This window comes from Electrona antarctica (assembly GCF_951216825.1).
Source record: "Electrona antarctica genome assembly, chromosome: 4".
Classification (NCBI taxonomy): Eukaryota; Metazoa; Chordata; class Actinopteri; order Myctophiformes; family Myctophidae; genus Electrona; species Electrona antarctica.
This window is the reverse complement of record NC_136809.1, coordinates 18,807,487-18,822,603: the sequence shown is the minus strand read 5'-3', so window position 1 is coordinate 18,822,603 and position 15,117 is coordinate 18,807,487. Positions and strand designations below refer to the sequence as shown.

Here is a 15,117-nt window from a genome sequence, read left to right as displayed (position 1 = left end):
ATGCACGCGCACGCACGCACGCGCGCACACACGCGCACACACACACGAAATATCATGTCTTGTCATGAAGTGGATGATGTGCAACACGCTTTGACACAAATGAGACAATTTTGTCTTGCCTGGCTGTAACACAGGTTCGAAACATTCTGGAATTTCTGGATTCTGACCCAATACTTCTGGGACTTTGCTCTCTGTTAGGGGGCAATGTGTGCGTGTGCGTGTGTGTGTGTTATATAGTGCGTGTGTGTGTGTGTGTGTGTGTGTGTGGGGGGGGTCATAGAGTTATTGTGTGTGTGTGTGTGTGTGTGTGTGTGTGTGTGTGTGTGTGTGTGTGTGTGTGTGTGTGTGTGTGTGTGTGTGTGCGCGCGCGCGTGTGTGTCGTGCCGGCTGCGTGCATGGGGGAGGCATTCGCGCTTGCGCGCGCGCACTGTTCACACTTCACACAGATACTGTCTGCACCACCACCACACACAAAGCAAGGGGAAGGAGAGAGAGCTGAGCTGGCCATCGTCGTGACGCAGAGACCATTTGTCTTATTTCCACGGCTAGCGTTACCACCTGACTTGACTTCTTGTGTGGCACTGCTGCACATAAGGTAAGGTAACGTTCAACAACATGACGATATGATGCGATGGAATGACAACTTTACAGCGACGGATTAGCACGTAGCAGCAAAATGCAACTCCCATTACTTCCCTTGGTGGATGCATACTAGCATTGGAGCTAAACTAGCTAATGCTGCGTTAGCTTTGTTAGCTGGGTGTTATTACGTGTGTGAGTGTGATCGTACTATGTTCTTTTTTGTTTTGATCTCTCTGTGTTTGTGTGTGCATGCGCCCGTGGTATGAAACCAAATGTCTCCAGCTTTTGCTTTGACAAATGTTATTTTGTAGCGCATCGGAGTGAAATGAATAGGCCGCATCATCAACTCGCTTGCTAGCCACAACTTTACATTAGCTTGGCAGTATTGCATGAAATAACGCGAGAAAGAAAATGTGGTTTATTCATATTAACGATGATATGACAATCAATGTCATATCATGTCAATTATGCAGCATTAGATAATTCTTCGCGGGTGGCAGGCAGCATGGCATGTTGGCTAATCGTGGTTATTCTGTTACAGAATATTATGTAACTAACATTGCTTCAGAATCAACTTTAAAGCCCTGCTTCTCATCGGTGGCCCCCTTGAGCGTAGGGACTGAGGGAACATATTGGGGCTAGTGCCCCCCATGTACTGTCTGGGGCCACAGGTCACTTTTTCTCCACCCCAATCTGCACGTTGTGTTTTGTTTTTTGAGTGACAGACCCCTAAAAGCCCACTTGGTTCCTAACTATCAATCATTTAGCTGGAATCTCTTTGTTGTTTTACAATTCCTCTGACCTCCAGCCACACAGTTTATTGACATTATTTGTGTCTATGGTGGCTGGTGAGAATGTTGACATTATTTTGTGCAAGCTCCGTTCAGTTTTCAGAAGATGGGTGGGGCACTGGGCAGAGAGAGGGAACCAGGTCCAAATTTAGGCATTTAGCAAATGCACTTTTCCAGAGCGACATGATGTGAGATCGGTAACAGTAGGTGGGCACTAGGGACATTGCTAGTAAATTATACATGATTAAAATGCTTAAACATTCGACAATTCTGAAGTCTCATAATGATGTACCGTACATGTTCACATCGCTTATACTTTACACGACTTAGCCATTTTGATTTGATTTTGGACAAATAGCCAATTTTACATTGAGGTGCCCAGATGTCCCTAGCGCCCACCTATCCTGTATCCGTGAGATCAGAGCATGAACCCTAGCTAACAGACGGCAGGACAAATGGTCGTAGAGTGCAAAGAAAATCAACCCAGTGCTTCAAAGAATTTTGCCAGGTAAACATCAAACCCACCATGGCTGGCATGATCTGTCTAGGCACACAAATAGGCACACAAATTGTCTTGTCATGTCTCTGGCTATGGATGCCAGTATTCTGAATGACCAGAAATCTGATATTTCTTTCATTTGATGGGACCTTCAGTGGCGCTACTAATTAGAAATCTCACTACACTAAAGCCTTCTTGACACTAGACCATCATGATATTTCTAATGTATTTCTCTCTCTCTCTCTGTGTGTGTGTGTGTGTGTGTGTGTGTGTGTGTGTGTGTGTGTGTGTGTGTGTGTGTGTGTGTGTGTGTGTGTGTGTGTGTGTGTGTGTGTGTGTGTGTGTGTGTGTGTGTGTGTGTGTGTGTGTGTGTGTGTGTGTGTGTGTGTGTGTGTGTGTGTGTGTGTGTGTGTGTGTGTGTGAAACTAGGCTACAGCTGAGAACCATGGGTCCAGACACTGAACCAGCCCTTAAAATAGAAGCTTCGGATGAAAGTAGGTGTTGATGCTATGTTCTGTTTTCATAACTGGGTTAACACTGGTGGAACAAATAATTGATTTTACTTGACTCTTGTTGAACATAGGTAACGCATAGGTAATGTTAGGCATAGGGCTGCAACTAATGATTATTTTCAAAATCAATCTTCAATGGTATATTAAGTTGTATTCTGGTGTTACATTTTTGACTGTTTTTTGTGCTCTTGGTTTTCCTTAGGCAATGCTGAAGGTCCCTTGGACACTGTTGAAGGTTCATCTGACACTGTTGAAGGTTCCTTAGCTGCTGATAAAGGTTCCTTGGCTGCTGATAAAGGTTCCTTAGTTGCTGATAAGGATTCCTTAGTTGCTGATAAAGATTCCTTAGTTGCCGATAAAGGTTCCTTAAACACTAGTGGAATTCTGGTGAAGATTAAATCCGACTCGGACTCAGACTGTAGTCCCTCTGCGTCCAAGACCCCAGAGCCCGTCGTGGCCATCAGAAGCTACTCCTGCTCCGACTGTGGCAAGATATTTGACAGACCATCGAAGCTGGAGAGGCACAAATCGGTGCACGCGAGGAAGCCCAAGACTCTACATCAGTGTCAACACTGTGAAAAGAGTTTCACGCAGGAATTGAAACTTCTTCGGCACGAGAATAGCCATAACCGGTCAAACCAACACCCCTGTCCGGACTGCGGAAAGATTTTCAACAGGCCGTCAAAGCTGGAGAGGCACGTACGCACGCACGCCAAGAAACCCAAAGTCCCTCACACATGTTCATATTGCATGAAGACATTCAGTAAACACAACAAACTTGTTCGACATGAGCGGATGCACACAGGAGAGAAGCCGTTCCCCTGCTCGGTGTGCGGAAAATGCTTCTCTGACCCGGGACACTGCAAAGCCCACGAGAAGACGCACGAGGAGCAGCCGGAGAAACCCCATCAGTGCTCAGACTGCGGCATGTGTTTCTTCAAAGCCTCGGAGCTTCGGCGGCACTTCCGCTCGCACACCGGAGAGAAGCCTTTCAGTTGCACGCAGTGCACCAGCTGTTTCTCCCGCTCAGAGACGCTCAAGAGGCACATGCGTAGCCACACCGGCGACAGGCCATATCAATGCATCATCTGCGAGAAGAGCTTTTATTCTCGGCAGGACTTGAACATTCACGGTCTGACGCACTCGGGTGAGAAACCTCACCTTTGCCCCGTGTGCGGCAAGGGCTTCTCGCAACTGGGAAACATGAAGGAACACGAACAGAATGTGCACATCAAGTCTGAGAAGTTCATCTGCAACGAGTGCGGAGCAACCTTCACGCGCTACAAGTCCCTGTCCAAACATCAGCGAACCCATACCGGAGAGAAGCCCTACCTGTGCCTCACCTGTGGCCGTAGGTTTTCGTGGAGCCATTCTCTCAGCAGACACCGGCGGACGCACGCGCACAAACAAATGGTTCTCGAGTCCGCCAAAGAGCAGCTGAGTTTTGATGGCCCCTCTGCACTTCCCTCTGTACTTCGCCAATCAAAGGATCAGCTTAGTTTTGATGGCCCCTCTTTACTTCGTCAATCAAAGGATCAGCTTAGTTTTGATGGGCCCTCTGTACTTCCCTCTGTACTTCGTCAATCAAAGGATCAGCTGAGTTTTGATGGCCCCTCTGTACTTCCCTCTGTACTTCGTCAATCAAAGGATCAGCTGAGTTTTGATGGCCCCTCTGTACTTCCCTCTGTACTTCGTCAATCAAAGGATCAGCTTAGTTTTGATGGCCCCTCTCTACTTCGTCAATCAAAGGATCAGCTTAGTTTTGATGGCCCCTCTCTACTTCGTCAATCAAAGGATCAGCTTAGTTTTGATGGCCCCTCTCTACTTCGTCAATCAAAGGATCAGCTTAGTTTTGATGGCCCCTCTGTACTTCCCAATGTACTTCCTAATTTACTTCCCAATGTACTTCCCTCTGTACTTCGGCAATCCAAAGATCAGATGAGCTTCGACGGCCCCTCTGTACTTCGGCAAAACTGTGCGACATCAAATAATAATCCAGTGTAAATATCAAGATAAGATTTTTATGTTGAATCCAAAACGTGAGTGTCACCTCTCGCCTCAGAGTCAGCTTTGCTTTGTTTATTTCTGAACAGGAAAATCTGTATAGAATTACTGCCATCGCGCTGTATAATTACCACCATTCCAAATTGTATGTATGTTATAAGTGAGCGTATTTTTTTAATGAAATGCCTCTGTATGTGTGGTGTCCTTAAATAGTTCTTATCTTAATCTGCTGATACTGTCGGTCAAAAAACTTGAGGTACCAAGCTTTATGACTGTTGTTTTTTGTGTTCCAGTTTAATAATCAAAATTGTAAGTTGTTGTTTTTATAGGTACTGAGCAATGTGTGTAACACAAAGATGTGACAAAAACAAAAGACAATTTTGCACGCCTGAAGTGTCTTGGTGATAAGAGCAGAATCCTGCACACTGTCTGTACTTGTACTGTAGGCCACTGGTTCCCAAACAGTGGGTCAGGACGCATTTTTGGGTCGCAGACAAATGTTTATGGGCCCCTTCATTTTTTTGTTAAATCATTACCCCAAAAAAGTAATAATAATGAAATAGTTTGTGAACCACTGACTGAGGCTAAGTTAATAGGTGCAATATCCTCATTTGATGGTCTTGACTTGCAGCCAATACGCTTATCACAGTAGCCTAGAGATGGGACGATAATCGTTCATCACAGTGACTTAAATTTATCGTGAAATTGTCCTCTGTCATACGAGGATACAAGGATGAGCTGGCTTTTGTTGAGCTGCAAATTCAGTCTCACTTAAACCCTCTAGGGTTTGGACCTGTAAAGAGCACATTTAGTACGCTCTTATTTCACTACATGAACTGATGATGTGAGCTTGTAGATCGGGTATTTTTTGGCAAACGTTCCCTTTGAATAGGGATGCTGGGGGTTTAAGTCGTTAAACAAAAGTGCCATTTCAAGTTTTAAGCGTATTTTGATTATCGCGGTAATGTCGTTAATCACAATTTTTTTTTTTGCCACATTAATCGTTACATGAAATGTTCTTATCGTCCCAGTAGCCTATAACACAAGTGAAGACTGTATCTGGGATTTTGTTTTGTTTCATTCTTTTTGTTTTTTTTATACAAAGATAGGCCTATCATGTGTAAATCCATTGCTTTTCCTTGTGATTAATATACACCAAATAGCCTGCTGTCAGTAAATAGCCATACAGTGTATTCTGCTTAATTTGAATTATATGTTGACATTTGCTCAAATTTGTTTGGTTAATGTATTGATTTCTACATGATAGAATAGATACTAGTGAGCACGCTATGAAGGTCTCATTGGATTAATATTTTGTAGAACATAAATGATGAATTACAGTTACTCAATGTTAAGTCACGAATAAATTGAGATTTAAGAAAGTTTGTCATTAGAGCTGTTTCTCAACTTGCATGGCTTGAATCTACCTGTATGTGTCTTAAGACGGGGGTCATCGCCAAGCTGACTTGTGGCAGACATTTTTTGTAAAAATTCAATTTTTGCCACAGACATAAAATGAGTGGACATATGTATATATATATATCTCTTATCTCTCTCACCAGACCCCATATGGGTCCATTTGAGTGAAGGGGGTATTGAAAATAAAACATTTGAGAACTACTAGTATTAGTTGGACTCCTAATGTGCCATACAGTGTCGTAGTAAATAAGTGTATACATATTCTGAAGAAAACCTGGAGACTTGACATTCAGTAATCGGATCTTAAGAGCACAAGTCTTTGCCGTCCATGTAGGGACATTGATGACCCCTGCTAAAAAAGTGGTGTAAATTTATTGGGGCTTATAAACGATTGCAGCTGATTTAGGGAGCTTTTTATGCCTTTATTGATAGGTTGACGACAGGAAATGGGGAGTGACATGCATCGGGACTCAAACCCACATCGTGCTGTCGGGCTACACTGAGCTTAGCGGTCCCACCCAGCCACTAGTTTGCCCGTTGATACGCAGCAACCACAAGTTCTACCAAACCGTGAGCATGACTAACTGGGAAAGGCCCTCAATCTGAATATCTGATGCAAGTGCAGGGATTATACTACCGGTATGCAGTAAGAACAGCACTGTTCTACCTTGTCGTTGCTCATCAAATATATGAGCTTACAATGTGTTGCGTAGATTTGTAGATATTCTGTTTTTGAAAGATTTGGAAATCAACAAAATTGTGCCTATGAGTATGACATGCCAGAAAAAGGGACACCAGGTTCAAAGTGGTTAGAAAAATAACTCAAACCCCTTCTGGTGAGAGGTGTGAACTTAAATATTTTCCAGATGGTCACATTTGACGACATAAACATTCTACAGGTAAATTGGTCCCAACATAATTTCCTGTTAGCTGATATTCACGGACACTGCAACAGCAAGGCAGCAACATAATTCCACTCACAAGGTGTAAGGGTCATGTTTTGTGTGTAGAGCCACTCAAATACCTTATATAAAGATATCAGGAATTACATGCCATACTGTTTGTTTAGATACAGTATGGTGTAACCACTGTTACTAGTAATATATTACTGTAATATTACTTTACCCAGTAACGAGTAGTGTGAGGTATTACTCTGCCAAAACAGTATAGTATACCTATTTACTTTGTAAAAATAGCACATATTACATATTACTCAGGATTTGATTGGCGTCGACTCTTATTATTCAAAACAATTGGATTCTGTTCTAAAATAAGCTGACTAAACAGATTGTGTGTTGTTGTACACCCCTTTTTATGCGGGTGGCCGGGGTGGTGGGCAAAAGTAATATGTAGTATATTACTCTTGATTCCAAGTAATACGTAATATATTATTATCTTTTTAAGGAGTAATATGTAATAATTAGCATATTGCTCTCTTGAGTAATTTTGCCCAACACTGGGTGTAACAGATATACGTGTACAAGTGGACCGACTGAATTCTTAAATTTAACGGAATGCTAAATATTCTCCTTTTCAGTGACTGACAGACAATAATACTGTGTGACATTGCATACAAGCTATTAATGTTCCTCTATAAACTGTACTCTGTTTAATTCACTAGGGGGCAATGTATGCATGCTCAACATATCCCAGGTTTCAAATGGCTGTTGAGCAACAGATTATGAACTTGCCATGCACAACCATACATAAAACAATTCCACCTTATTTCAATTTGTATACTGTTGTAACATTACAGCTCCTTCTCAAAAAAATAGAATATTATGGAAAAGTTTTCCTCCGTAATATAATTTAAAAAAAGTTAAACGTTTCTAGATTCATTGTGCATAAAGTGAAATATTTATGGCATACAGCTCATGAAAATCAAAAAATCCTAGAATAGTTTACTAGACCACTAAAAAAATGATTTTGTTAAATCAATGAGAACTGTTGACCATCTGAAAATTATATGCAGTCAATACTTGTTCTGGGCCATACTTTTGAACAAAATATTTCATCATTTGGGTGTGGCATGGAGGTGATGTGGAGGCACTGTTGAGGTGTATGGAAGCCCAAGTTTTCTTTGATAGCAGCTTTAAGGCATTTGTATTGTTGAATCTGGTGTCTCACACCTTCCTCTTGACAATAAAATCTAGATTCCCTGTGGTGTTCAGGTCAGGCAGGTTGACTGGTCAGGTTTAAAGCGGACTTTAAGCCGATGATGATGATGATGAGGATGACATTAATATTCTTTTCAGATAGTCGACAGTTCTCGATTAAAATAATCTTTTTTTAGTGGTCTCGTAAAATATTCTAATATTTTTTTGATTTTTATGAGCTGTATGTCATAATCACCAAGATTCAAACAAAATAAATATATATATAAGTTTTTATACACAATGAATCTAGAATATATGAAAGTTTAACTTTTTTTAATTATAGCTGTATACACGTGGATGCAGTAGAATTCAATTTGTAACTCAGACGATCAGAAACTGAACAAATGTATGCCATGGTCCATGCATGACCGTGCAGTGATACTTGGCATCTGCTTGGATGGGAAAAGGTAACAGCAAAAATGTTCAGAAAGGCACGGGAGTGTAGTCTCTACTGGTGGAATTACTTTTGCTTCACCCAGCAGTTGGCTCTGATGAGTTGCACAAAGGGGTGTCTTGAGCCAATGGTTGAACACACAGGCACTCTGTCTGGGAGAGCAAATACCAACACCATACCGCCTCTCTGTATCTCTTCATCCCATCATTTACATGAGGGAATACTGTTAGACAGAGGGAGAGAGAGAGAATTTGTCAGAATTTTATTGAGAGGATGGCCCCTTCCCTTGAGATGCCATGCTCTTCATGCCATTATCAGAAACATCTTCATCACAAGTTACAGGTTCAACCACATAGTCCACTCCACATGGCTGGATGTAATTGATGTAATTCATTTCACGATGGCACAAACCATGGCTATGGGCCGGGGAGGGTACAGAGATAATGCTTAAAACTCCCATCCTGAATGGGTTAAGCTGGCGATTAATTGTAACGCAAACAACTGTCATTAACGTTGTTTTTTTTTGCATTGTTACAATTTGTATCTCTGTTTGCCTTTTAGGCTTCGTAACCACAAATTGCACATGGCTGATATGACAAAATAACATACATACATACAAAGAAATCACTATAGGCCTACGTTTTCTTTTTGGCTTTTCTGCCTTTATTGATAGTATCAACTCAAGTGAAGATAGACAGGAAAGAGGGAGAGAGTGAAGGGGAGAGACACGCAGCAAAGGTCGTCATGAACGGGACTCGAACATGTGACGCGCTGTCAGGCCAAAGCCTATATGTGGCATGTGCCTGGACCACTTGGCCAGCGGGCGCCCCATCACTGTATACGTTTAATCATTTTTAATAATATTTCCTTTCCCAAAAATGTATAAAATAGCGGAAATAGTTGATCTACATGCTTACAACACCGTCACGTTTTTGTCACGGCTTGTAGATCTGCTATTTCTTTTTAAAAAAAGTTTGAAAATGTATGGACACGATTGACGATTATGCAAAAATAATTACGATTAGCCGACTATGTAATAATTGTGCCATGCCTACTTTGGAGTCCCTTTGAAACATCCACAGTAAACTGCAACCATCTCTCCAGTTTGTTCATGGAAGTTTGGGACAGGACGACTGTCCTCAAAATGGAATAATTTTACGGTTGTAGTTTTTGAAGGAAAATCAAACGCACTACAACTGATAAATAACTACATTTGATGCCAGTGTGTGTCCTCACATTCAGTCTGGGACAATGTAGCTTTACCACATTAGCGTGTGTGTGTGTGTGTGTGTGTGCGTGTGCGCGTGCGTGCGTGCGCGCGCGCGTGCGTGCGTTCGTGCGTGCGTGCGTGCCATGTTCCATCTAAATATATCTGGTTCATCTGCCATATGGTTACGGCCAAAATGTATAGGGGGCAGGGGCCCTATATACATTCCTATATACATACACTTCAGCCCTATAATAGGGCTGAAGTGGTTAATGTATATTTTGTAATGATAATCCAAATCTACAAAGTAACTAGTAACTAAAGTTTTCTAATAAATGTATAGTGGAGTAAAAGTACAATATTTGGATCCAAGAAGTAAAAGCATTGTATATTGGAAATACTCAAGTAAAGTACAAATACCTCAGACAGTACAGTACAGTACTTCAGTAAATGTACTTACCGGTAGTTACTTTACACCACTGCTTCTAAGTTTATATAATATAGCAAGAAACACAGGCCTTGAGCTGTGAACCCTCTTTTAGACTGAGGCCGATTCTAAAAACTCCTTCGGGAGCCGGCAGAGACATAGTGCTGACATCATGCTAAAGTAAAACCCCATATATGGATAAAGCTGATTTATTGTGACATCAGTGAGATGTCACCATCCATCCAGCCAAGCACCTAAAGGGCGGCCAACACACCTGGAGAGGAGATGCAAGCAGTATTTACTATACTCTTCTCGCCCTTCTCACAGGTGTGACCTCTTAAGACTATATTCACATTCAACCTTCAAGTACCGTGACCAGTTCTCACCAAAGAGACTCCATCGCCTTCCCTACGAGTCAGGATATTTGGCCAGATATCCCTGCATTATACAGGGATCTGTAGACATCTCGGTTAAGTTCTTACCGGACACCACCGTGGCGGGCTCTACACTCGGACAACCAGTGTCCATTGAGTAGTATTCTATAATAATCATGATTGACGATTTGGAGTTGGAGAGAGCCAAGCGGTGGGAGGAAGGCTATGAGAGGACCTGGGAAGTGCTGAAAGAAGATGAATCCGGTTCACTCAGAGCCACAGTGGAGGAAATCCTGTTCCAATCTAAACGCAGAACAGTATTAGAGCGCCATGGACGTGTGCAGCTCGGGATGATGCGTAACCTCTATGTTGTGATTGATTCTTCGAGAAGCATGGAAGACCGCTATTTGAAGCCAAACTGCTTCACAGCCACCGTCAAGATGATGGAGTTCTTTGTGGAGGAGTATTTTGACCAAAACCCCATCAGTCAGGTGGGCATTATCACCACAAAGAACAAAAGGGCGGAGAAGCTCACCGAGCTGGCGGGGACCCCAAAGAAGCACATTGCTGCCTTAAAGAAAGCTGTGGGCTCTACGTGCATTGGGGAACCCTCGCTGTACAACTCTCTCAACCTGGCCATGCAGACCCTCAAACACATGCCTGGGCACACCAGCCGCGAGATCCTCATCATCCTCAATAGCCTCACTACATGTGACCCCGGTAGCATCTATGAGATCATCAAAACCCTGAAGACACTGAAGATCCGGGTGTCTGTGATCGGGCTGTCGGCGGAGGTGCACGTGTGCACAGTGCTGACCCGGGAGACGGGAGGCACCTACCACATCATCCTGGATGAGAGTCACTTCAAAGAGCTGCTCATGTTCCACATCAGGCCACCTCCGGTCACCACGGCCTCTGAATCCTCTCTGATACGCATGGGTTTCCCCCGGCACACCGTCGCCTCTGCGTCTGACCAGGACGCCAAGCCGTCCTTCAGCATGACTCACTTGGACGGCAGCAACAGTAAGCCCGCGCTGACTCTCGGAGGATACTTCTGTCCACAGTGCCGCGGCAAGTATACCGAACTGCCGGTGGAATGTAAAATCTGCGGGCTGACCCTCGTGTCGGCGCCACACCTCGCCCGCTCCTCCCACCACCTCTTCCCCCTAGAGGCCTTTTTGGAGAGTCCCCTGGAGCAACACCAAGGAGACAGGTTTTGTCAAGCTTGTCAAGGAGAACTAAAAGACAAAAGTGTGTTCACCTGCCCGTCGTGCAGCAGCGTCGTCTGCATGGAGTGTGACCTCTTCCTACACGAAACACTTCACTGCTGCCCTTCCTGTATCCACATCTTGAGGCCTGGATGAAAGAATTACAATTGAATTTAGCAGACCCTCTTAATCCAGAGCGATTTACAGTAAGCAAGAACAAGGTAATGCATCAAATGCATAGATACAGCTTACTTAAGCTAAGAACCTAACATCCGTCTAACAGTAGAATATCTGTACAATGAAACGAGAGGGAGGAGAGGCAGTGTCCCAGTGTGGTCCCCATTACTACACAACCGATCGACTACATATGGTGGTATTGGGGATCCCTGATGTCAACTGCTGACATCTTGTTACAATTTAGGCATTGATTGAAGACCAAGCGCACTGCATGCGGCATTCTGGATCATTTGGAGAGGCTTAAGTGAGTGCAAATGATAAAAAACTAATGTGGCCCTGTATAGCTTCTGACAATGGACATCATGTGATGTCACATGACTGACATCACAGACTGGCAGCCACGTACTCTGACAAAGTAATGCACTAATGGCCTTCAGGATGATTAAACCCCTTGACTTCGTCTCGGTATTTAAACATCCTGTCGGTCATTATTGTCATTAATGTCATTAACAACTACCGCCGCGTCATACATTATCCCTTGCGTATTGTACTGTAGGTGCAGAGTATCAGCGTGTGTCAGGTTCAGCCACATAGTCCACAAACTCTATAATCCACAGGTTGAGGTAGGTCCACAAGGAAGAGCAAATGTCCAAGCCAAGGCAAGTGTGGCGAGAGGTACTTCCCAGATATGCATGGTAACTTATAATTATGCCTATAGACCTAACCAGAACCTCACAAAAACTATGCCAAAACTTAACCCTAACCTCACAAACACTATGCCTAACCCTAACCTTAAACTCACAAAATCTATGCCTAACCCTAACCATAACCTCAAAACCACGCACACCTGGGCACAAGCTCTGCGAAAAGGATAGTCCTGTGGTGACAGGCGGTGGTCTAATGGTAGCCGAGTGGAAGAAGCTTTTCATAAACCTGGTCATCTTGTCCTTGATAGCCTCCTTGCCTGGCAGTCAATAATAAAGCTGATGTTTTTTTTATTTGTTTTTCAAAATGTAAATGTAAACAAAGTCATTATGTGAAGATCAATGATATCAGTAATCCATTACATTCCATCTAAATGAGCCATTACGGGCAATAAACATATTTAAACTGTTACAGCTCCCACATAAATGTTCCTGTGGTCATTGGGAGGACTTACTGCTTTGAATCATTATATAATCTTGAATCTATAAATGCTATGCCTTTTTGCTGAGGCCGGATGTTTCTCTTCCATTCCCTCATAATGAACTGCATTTGATATCTCTGTGAGATTACATTTCGCCTCCTATGATGCATTATAGTCTTGGTCTTGCTCTGAGAAATTAAATCAATTTTCAAAGGCCATTCTCATAAATGTTGAACCTATTTTGAGCAACTCTCTCCATGTAATGGGAAACCTGTTTCTTTCTCGTCCATTCTCAAAAAGTCTATACTCAAATTAAATACAAATGGTTTTGTTTTCTTTAGTCAAATATAATATCCGCAAAAGCCATATGCCATACCATATGCCGTGCTACATGCCATACCATGCTACATGCCACGGTACATACATGCTACATGTATGTTAGAGGAGAATGCTTGTCTGTTAGAGTGAAAATATGCCCCTCATAATAGACAGACAGACAGACCACCGACAGACAGACTTGATTCATGGAATCTGATGACTTTGAAGCACAGCTGTTTTGGTATTTCGGTTCGGTGGCATTGAGAGGTCTGCGAGCTCCTTCATGCAGGACATCTCAGAAGCCAGAGTTTAATGGTGAATTCCTGACCGGACTGATAGCTGTTATTCATTTAGTCACATGAATAACAAGAAATGACCTACTCGATGCACATTATGGTATTGTGGTGTTGCTGCTGCCTACACTATAAATAACTTCAACCAACAATTTGCCTTTTGAAAAGCTTGATACTTTGACAGCTGCAAAGCCCCCGGGGACGATTAACTCTCACTCAGAGCTGTAAACAGACTTTTAAAAGTGGTGTATGGCAAGATGATATAGACCAAATAGATGCCTGTTCATTTCCATATGGAGAAATCATAATTATGGATAAAAAGGAGGCAGTGGTATTGGTTTGGTTCCATGAATGAACAACACAGCATAATTGTATCCAAATAGAAACTAGCTCTAGACTGTCTGCTGTTATAGGCCTACATTATTTAACGCTGATATTGTGCTGTGTCTATTGAGGTACAGAGAACGGGGAGATGAAGAGGAGGAAAAAGAAGAGGAGGCCCAGATTCCTTTCCACTTTAGCACTTGGCTTCTGTCAGCTAATCTATCACCAGCAGTTCCCCCGAGGGACCCTGGCAAAGAAAGACTAGGAAATGATTCGATAGACGGAATCTCTGAATGCCTCTTCCTCAAACATGCCCCCCTCTACCACTCTACCAGGCTAACGTCAAATATTAATAGCTCACCCCTGCTATCCTACAATGTAAAATAGCAAACTGACAGTAAGCTACAAACCAAAGTCAGCAAAAACATCCCTGGCTGGCTGGATAAATTAGGACAGCCCTCTGTCTGCCCCCTGCTGGGCTGTTTATGACCATTGGACTAGTTTTTTCCATCATAAGTAAAACCAGGCAGTTACTACAGTTAGTGATGTTTCAGAAATGAGTTTGTGTGATTGTGTATTTAAATGCATTACTTGTGATACAGTGCCCATGCCATACAGCAGAGAGTGACTTTTCCCACAATGCTGGAATAATGACAGGGGATTTGTAAGTAGGGGAACTTGACTTGTAATCTCTATAGCTCAATAAATCAGCCGATATGACCTACTATATCCAATATATGGTCTTGGTGAGCTATGAAATTAAACTTGAGCTGGTGATGATGAGTAGTATAATACAGAACCTGGTAAGCCCCACCTGCTTTTACTCAACTTGAAATGCTTGCATGTTATTGCAGTACTGCAGTAGTATAGTGGCAATATTCAATAATACAGTAGGTATATCTGAGTTCTGCTAGAAGGAGACCAATTTGTATTTCCTAAGCAAGTTTCGATGCCATTAGAGTGAAAATATAATGAAGATTTTGAGGCAGACCAGGAGACGGAATAAATCATCCAGTGACATGTTCTAGCATCCCTGTGCATAATATAACTCTTGCTGTGTCAAGAGACAACTACCTCATGTATGGTGTTTTCTTTCTTTCTTTCTTTCTTTCTTTCTTTCTTTCTTTCTTTCTTTCTTTCTTTCTTTCTTTCCTGCAGCAACAAATGACCAGGGTCAGTAACTGACCATAATGACTTGTCCATTTGGTTACATTTGTAGCCACTTTAATTTAACTAGCCACACTGTCCAAATTCCATATGGGTAAGAGGAAAGGTGGGCACCAAAACATTCTGGAAACTAGGGAAA

At 42.7% G+C, this 15,117-nt stretch overlaps 2 protein-coding genes across 2 annotated transcripts; both read left to right on the top strand.

The window, feature by feature from the left end:
* Positions 1-449: 449 nt before the first annotated feature.
* LOC306921496 (uncharacterized protein) lies at positions 450-5,774 on the top strand. Its single transcript, XM_079498636.1, has 3 exons — positions 450-595; positions 2,302-2,366; positions 2,587-5,774. Exons 2-3 carry the CDS (start codon positions 2,318-2,320, stop codon positions 4,386-4,388), a joined length of 1,851 nt encoding a protein of 616 aa, XP_079354762.1. The 5' UTR covers positions 450-595; positions 2,302-2,317; the 3' UTR covers positions 4,389-5,774.
* Positions 5,775-10,556: 4,782 nt separating this feature from the next.
* LOC306921213 (general transcription factor IIH subunit 2-like) lies at positions 10,557-11,729 on the top strand (the record flags this gene model as incomplete). Its single annotated transcript, XM_079498324.1, has 1 exon — positions 10,557-11,729. Exon 1 carries the CDS (start codon positions 10,716-10,718, stop codon positions 11,727-11,729), a length of 1,014 nt encoding a protein of 337 aa, XP_079354450.1. The 5' UTR covers positions 10,557-10,715.
* Between the last annotated feature and the right edge of the window lie 3,388 nt (positions 11,730-15,117).